We start from the raw sequence: 7,017 nt of genomic DNA on the forward strand, positions 1-7,017 counted from the left end.
GCCCCTCTAAAAATTGTGGCCGCTTATCTAGGTGCCTATAGAAGAGCTGAAATCTCTTGGAAAAAATCTATCCCCACTTACAGACATTAAGCACTCTTGAAAATTCTGGCAATAGTGTGTGTAAGAGGGAGGATGAATCAATGGAGCATACAGTAAATCACAGCAAAGCCTGCCACTTGCCTCTCCTCTCCCACTCCTTTTATTGCCTTCATTTTAATGTGTTTATGGTTTTATTTCAGCAGATCAAATGCTTTTTAATGGCTTCATTCTTGTTATACTTTGATATGAGGAGTGCTGTTTTGTTTGTAGCTGCTCACTGCCTGGTAAAACGTTAGTGGCTAAATTACCAGGAAAAGCCATAAAAGGAGAGGGGAGGGGGGGTGTCATAAAGTACTGGGAAGCCACCAGATAAGGACAGTGTGTGGAAGAGAAAATGCAAACACAGTGATAAGAGGTCCAGCTGGGTAAGGATCACACCTGGTACTACTTTTCAGAGAGAAGAAGAAAAACACACCTTGAGTTTGCAATGTACATTTTTTTTATTGGCTACAACCGTAAAAAAAAAAAAAAAAAAGAACAAAATAAAAACCAGACAGTTCACAGACTGCCTTGCCATGTGCTCTATGATCCTACCCAAAGTGCAAAATCAAACTACCTTGGACACTGGTTATTTCATTGTAAACGAAGCTTGTACGAAAACGTGTGTGCAAATGCACAGGATTAGGGGCTGGTGAGCACAGAACCCAACACAGGGGACTGGGACCAGTGAGAAGCAATACGGATACAAAGATGCATGTGTGCGCTTTCCACTCCCTGTGACAGAAGAGCCTCCCACGTTTGCTCCCCCTTGTACCGCAGAGCTTCAGGGACATAAGGTATTTACTAACTCTCATGGTGGATGCTCAAAGGCTTCACAAATGCAACATGCTTTTTAACAGCCCCCTCTCTAAATATACACTCTCTCCTCTCTGCCTCAGTCACTTGCTGCCCCCTCTCCACCCTCCCCCGTGTAGCACCGTGGAGACAGACTGCAGTGTCTCAGGCATGCCCAGTTCCTGCCTTTGGGAGACTGCTGCTGAACACTCCCTGTGGGTCAGTCACTCCCCCTTCCCCAGCCCCCGGCCAGCTGAGTCAAAGTGACTAGGGCCCCTGCCTCATTTGATCTACAAGTTTACCAGTCTTAGCAGGCTGGGTAAGGAACAGGAGGGGGAAGGGTGCCACTTTAGTGGATGCAGCCTCATCTCTGTACCCAGCCCACCTGAGTTTCAAGTCCATCCTGCTGCTGCTCCTCCTCCTCCTCCTCCCGGCCTGCCCCAACTCAGCAGACAGTGCAGCTGTTGGTCTTGTTCATGGGTGGTCTGAGTGCGTTCTCCTTTGGGAAGGTCTCCCTCCTCCTGCGCAGTGCTGGGCTGAGCCGGCTGGGCAAGTTGACTTGCTGCAGCAGCTCCCTGAAGACTTCCATCACATTCTCGTTTTCCTTGGCCGATGCTTCCAGGAAGCGGTTGTTCCAGTCCAGCTCCACCATGGACAGGGCATCCTCAGTCAGCACCTGCCTCTCTCTGTTGGCCTCCGCCTTGTTGCCCACCACCACGATGGGGGGGAACTTGTCTTCCTTCACCTCCAGGATCTCCTCCCGCAGGCTCTTGATGCTCTCGAAGGACTCTGTGTCATCCACTGCATAGACCAGGGCGAAGGCATCACTGTTCTGGATGGACAGCTTGCGCATGGCTGGGAAGGAGTAACTGCCACTGGTGTCCAGGATCTCTACCTTGATGGTGGCCCCATTCACCTCGTATTCCTTGCTGTGCAGCTCTTCCACTGTCCGCCGGTGCTTGGGCTCAAAAGTGTCCAGCAGGAAGCGGCGGATCAGAGCTGTCTTGCCCACGCCTGCCGCACCCAGGAAGACCAGACGCACGTGGTTCTTCTCCTTCACCGCCAGGGACATGGCTGCACGCTGGAGCTCCGGGGGCTTTGTGGGAGGAAAGTTACAAATCCCAACTTTTGCTGAAGCTTTGGGTGCTTCTGGTCTGTCTGCAACCCAGGGCTGCAGGGCTCCTTCCTCTGCAGATCAGAGCCTGGTGTCTCCCTCACTTTGCGTTGATGAGCTCTGCACACCCCTCTCCAAGTTTGTTGCTGCTCTCAAGTCACCTGGAAACTTCTCTCGGCTGGATCTGGATCACTGCTGTCTCCACACTCACTCAGCTCGGCTCACCATTTATTCACACTCCCCTTCACCATGTGTCATAGGCTTGTCCAATCTCTGCAGTTTGGAGTATAATGGGGGAGGGGGAGAGAAGGATGCTCTGAGCCAATCCGCTGAGATCTGTCCTTGAAAGACATCCCCTGACCTGGAAAGGCTCAGCAATGCTGTGCATCACACTCGGCTCATGCTGCTGCTTGTAGCTCTGGGGAGCTGGCTGCCTTTTAGCAGCTGTCCTTGTGTCCTCCTTGGAGATGGAGACTCACCGAGAGCAACAAATGCTGCTGAGCATGAGTGAGAGTTCTGAGCCCTCAGTGCTCCTCTGTCCTGTTGGGGGGATTGTGTGGGGACAGACCAGGGCTTTATATTAAATTATCTGCTGAGTTTCTATGACTTTTTGCTTTGCGGCTTGTGTGCTACCAGGTGGTTGTGAGTATTGGAAAAAGATAAAAACAGCCTCTACCTGCATCCCTGCCAATTTCTGTTCCCATGCCCCGGAATTGTATCATCAACCTAGAGAAAGCAACTGTAGCTGCTCCTACAGCACCAAATGCCACTCCTCGCCCCACACCTGCAATGCATCCCAGAGCATGATTCTGCCAAACCCTTGATTCCTCACCAGGATCCAGCCAAATGTTGACCCGGTCCAGAGCCCCCACATTCTAATGCCTATCTAGAGAACAGGAGTAGCCCATTCCTCATGCCGCAAAACATTCTGGGCCGTGGTACATGAGTGTGGCAAAAACCCAGATGTGGCACATGGATCCTGCCAGATCCACCTAATTTTTGGTCCTTACCCACCAAAATATACCACATGAGCAGAGAACAAGTGCTGTTCATTCTGGACACTGATCCATCACAGTGCATAACTGTCACAAAACCTGGATCCTGGCAATATTTGGCTCAAACCCCAAATTGTTCACTCCAAATTAGAAAGGATACGTAGCCACTCCTGCTCCACTGGAAAACACTGTACTCTGCTACATCCCAACCCAATTGTACTGGAAAAACACACATTTGGTATCTAGAGCCAATTTTTTAACCCCCAAACTCTGTCTAAATAAACAATTGTACCATTTCCTAGTGCACCTAAAATTTCACATGCTTTGAAACTAGAGCCGCAGCACTTCAAGCCAATGTTTCTGGCCCCTGGATTATGCTGGATACAGCTTGGTTTTTATTTTCTTTTTATTCCACCCCATAAAATTCTACCAGTTAAACAAAGAAGTGCAGCTGTTTTCAAGCTCCTGCAAAAATCCAGACCTTGATGCATCCTTAGTAAATAGCACTATAGCAATCCCATCCCGCACCTGGAACTTCTAGGAGAGTGTGTGAGACCTAGAGGCACACTGCCTTTTTTACACACACTCATGTACATGCACATATTCTCTCTCTCTCCCTTTCAATCTGTCCTTCTACATTTCCATATTGTGCCCATCATTATAGCATCTGACTGCCTTTCCTTCTGTGAATCACAATGTTAACTTACCAGCTCTGGACTTTGCAAGGAACCTAACCCACCCAGCTCATACAGAAGAGAACAGTCACAAAACACTTGCTGTAAAGTTACATACCCAATACTCTTGCTTAGGCTTTGGAAAATGCTATTTAAAGTCTAGACTTTTTTTAGAAAAACTTTGGGTTATGCAGCTTTTAAAAAAATACAAATGGAGAAGATTAAATATATTCCTTTATCATTTCTCCTAGTTGGGTGTAGGACATAGTGCTGGATATCTCGGTCACAAGAAGATCCTGGTAAGAACCTGGTGAGGATGAATAGTAATTGCAATCACTGCACAGTTGTGAATTCACAACCTCTTATTGAAAATATGTGATTTTTATAACAGCACTGTGCACTTGCACAGTGTCTTCCGACCAAGAAGCTCCAGGTTTTATATTTGTTCAGCCTCATGGCACCCAATGAGGTAGGTAAGTATCATGATCCCTCTTTTATGGGTGAAGAAACAGAAACACAGAAAAGTTAGAGGACCCGCTAAAAGTCAAACAAGGAGTCTCTGGCAGAGAAGGGAATAGAACCCAGGTCTTATGATTTCCGTCAGGTCATAAAACCATCTTACCTCTCTGATCTGGGAGGAAATGTGAGCTTGAAGGAGGTGTGAGGAGACAGCTTGGGAAATTATACATGATACATCTGTTCCTGGAGGACTCATCTGAATTCTGGGCATAAGTGAAATGAGCGTGGCAGCCTTCTGGTCCACCTCATAAAATCACAATGCAACTCATTCTAGTTCGATCCATGTGTGTGCATGGGTGTGTGTGTGGTGGGGGGGTCCTTTTGGCATGTGGGAGGAGAAGATGGCAGGTGCAGGAGGAATGAGACAGTAACAATTCTTCCACGTGGCTGGCAATATGCAACAACGGAGTACAACCACTGTGATCTCTGGTATTTTGAACCTTTCTTATAGAATACTGCGGGGAGGGGGGGTGTTAGAGAGCTTCACCCCAGTTAGCAGCATACATCTGCAACTTGTGCAGATTTTTTGAAAAAATGTTTCATGGTATTAAACAAGGAAACATGGTGCATAGGAAAATCTCTCCAGCTCCATTTCACACACACAGAGAGACTGGATCTTCCCGAATGATCTTTCACATTGATTGTCTTCTTTTATTTCCTGCATCAGCGCTGCCATGGTTACTGCAAGCCTGAAAGGTTTTAAATCTCCCTCAAAGCAATGGAGGATTTCAGAGGTAATCTTGTTAAGTGATGAGCAATGAATATTTCCAAAGGCATTTTGTGCTAATATCTTATTCCATCTTGGTTTATGTCCAGCAACAGAACAAAGGCAAAAGATGTGAGTTTGTGCATAAGAAAAAGTAAAAATTGGGGTAGGGAATGCAGAAACTATTCTCCTATTGCAACTTTTTGTAGCCAAAGAGACTTTGTATTTCCTTGTTTTATATTGCTGAGTCCAGTGTTTATAAATGAGGGGCTAACAGAGCTAGCAAGGGCCAGGTATGTTGCAGGTGGACCTCACCTGGCCTCTCTTGGCTCTGTCAATTCACCTTAATTCAATCTGGACCAGTGGCACCCACCCCTTTTCCACTCAGCTGCCTCCTCAATGCATCTTCTGTGACCTTTGTCCTAGCACAGGGTGGAGCAGTTGAGAAGACTGGTCACCAGCCACTCATTACCAGCTGATGTTTGTCAGTGGCTATGTGAAGTGAATTTGGGGCACTCAGGCCTCTGGGTGCAGCAGAGCAATGTACACCTCACAGATGAAGGCTGTTGTTGCCCAGTGGCTAGAAGACTGGATTAGAAAGAGGGACTTGGTTTCTATTCCTAGTTGTACCACTGACCTGTTGTGTGCCCTTGGTCAAATCACTTAACTTCTCTGTGCCGGTTTCCCCTCTCATCTTTAGTCTTGTCTTGCCTTTTAGATGGTCAGCTCCTTGGAGCAGCAGCTGTCTATAACTGTGTGTGTGGCAACACCCAGCACAATGGGCCCCTCAATCTCAATTGAGGCCTCTAGTTGATACTCTGATAAGAGGAGCCTAATTGGTACTAATAATTGTCAGTCTTCATAGAACAGCTAAGACCTAGCTCGATCCTGGATCCTGAGTTCTTCTCTTAATCCTAGAGGAGAAATGGTACCTAGAGGCACAGGCTGAGCCATATTGGCAGGTCAGTGAGTGGGACACTTGCTGGCGTGCTGTGCCTGTTTTGTGGCTAAATGAAGGATTTTATTCCTTATTGATTATAGCCCAGCACCTTTCAGAAGCACTAAGTTCCCATCCAAATTACAAGGGAAAAATAGATGTCACCTGTCCTAAAGCCAACAGTGATACAGATCTCATCCTCACCGCTTACCTAGGGCTGTAGCGATTAATTTTTAAAAGCCTGATGTAACCTGAGGCGATATCTTTTACAGGCCCTGGAGAAGAGCTCTGTGTAAGCTCAAAAGCTTGTCTCTCTCACCAACAGAAGTTGGTCCAAGATATTACCTCACCCACCCTGGTCTCTCTGATGTAACTTGAGGCATTTCTTACTGTAGTTTGATGTAGGTAGTGACCTCAAAAACTCTTCTGGCTCAGTATGTAAAATCACAGCCTGCCCATGAATGGCCTCTGCATGTGAGCCCTCCGGAGAAGTCAGTGAATTTCAGGAGCATTGCCATGCTCTTTTCTTTTTTAATTCCTGTCATTTGTCTTTGAAAAGTCCCTCTGTGGGACACAGACTTGGGTGAGCAAAGGTTCAGAGGATTCAGAAAAGTGTGTGTTTTGGAGCCTATTGGGGTCAGCAGAGCATGGGCTGGGAAAATCTCTCACAGAGTGGCTCTTCCACGAGACCTAGGCTGAGGTTGTCAAAGTCTCCAGAGATCTGGATATCTAAATCCCATTAATCACAGGCCTAGTCTACACCCAGAAGCTGCGCACGTTTAACTGATTGTAAATTAACCAGTGCAACGAATGCTCTTATAGCTGTTTGGTGCAAACTAAACTGCTATAATACAGGTTTAAACTCACTTACTGGCCTGAGCTGGTAAAGGCAGAGGCTACACTTAAGGTGAACAAAACTTTTTGAACCTCCCAAAGTGTTTGGTTTGAGTGTGGAGGAGTGGTTCTGGACGGGGTCGAAGGAAGGGAGGGGCTGAACCAGTTCACCCTCCCTAACAAATGACGCCAAACTAATGGGTCTTATTGGCACTTAGCAAGAAAAGTATTTCTTAAAAAGAAAAAAGTCTACAGGACATGCAGGCATTATGCTGTGTATAGGACTATTTCAGACCTCTCAGCACTGATGTTACTCACCGTTGGTGTGACGGGGGGATACCAGACCCTCTGACATCCCCTGCTAG

At 47.0% G+C, this 7,017-nt stretch overlaps 1 protein-coding gene across 1 annotated transcript; it reads right to left on the minus strand.

The window, feature by feature from the left end:
• Positions 1–622: 622 nt before the first annotated feature.
• LOC120383320 (GTP-binding protein Rhes-like) lies at positions 623–2,048 on the minus strand. Its single transcript, XM_039501308.1, has one exon. It carries the CDS (start codon positions 1,943–1,945, stop codon positions 1,319–1,321), a length of 627 nt encoding a protein of 208 aa, XP_039357242.1. The 5' UTR covers positions 1,946–2,048; the 3' UTR covers positions 623–1,318.
• Positions 2,049–7,017: the final 4,969 nt, after the last annotated feature.

The sequence above is a fragment of the Mauremys reevesii genome, linkage group 15 (genome assembly GCF_016161935.1).
Source record: "Mauremys reevesii isolate NIE-2019 linkage group 15, ASM1616193v1, whole genome shotgun sequence".
NCBI classification, from domain to species: domain Eukaryota; kingdom Metazoa; phylum Chordata; order Testudines; family Geoemydidae; genus Mauremys; species Mauremys reevesii.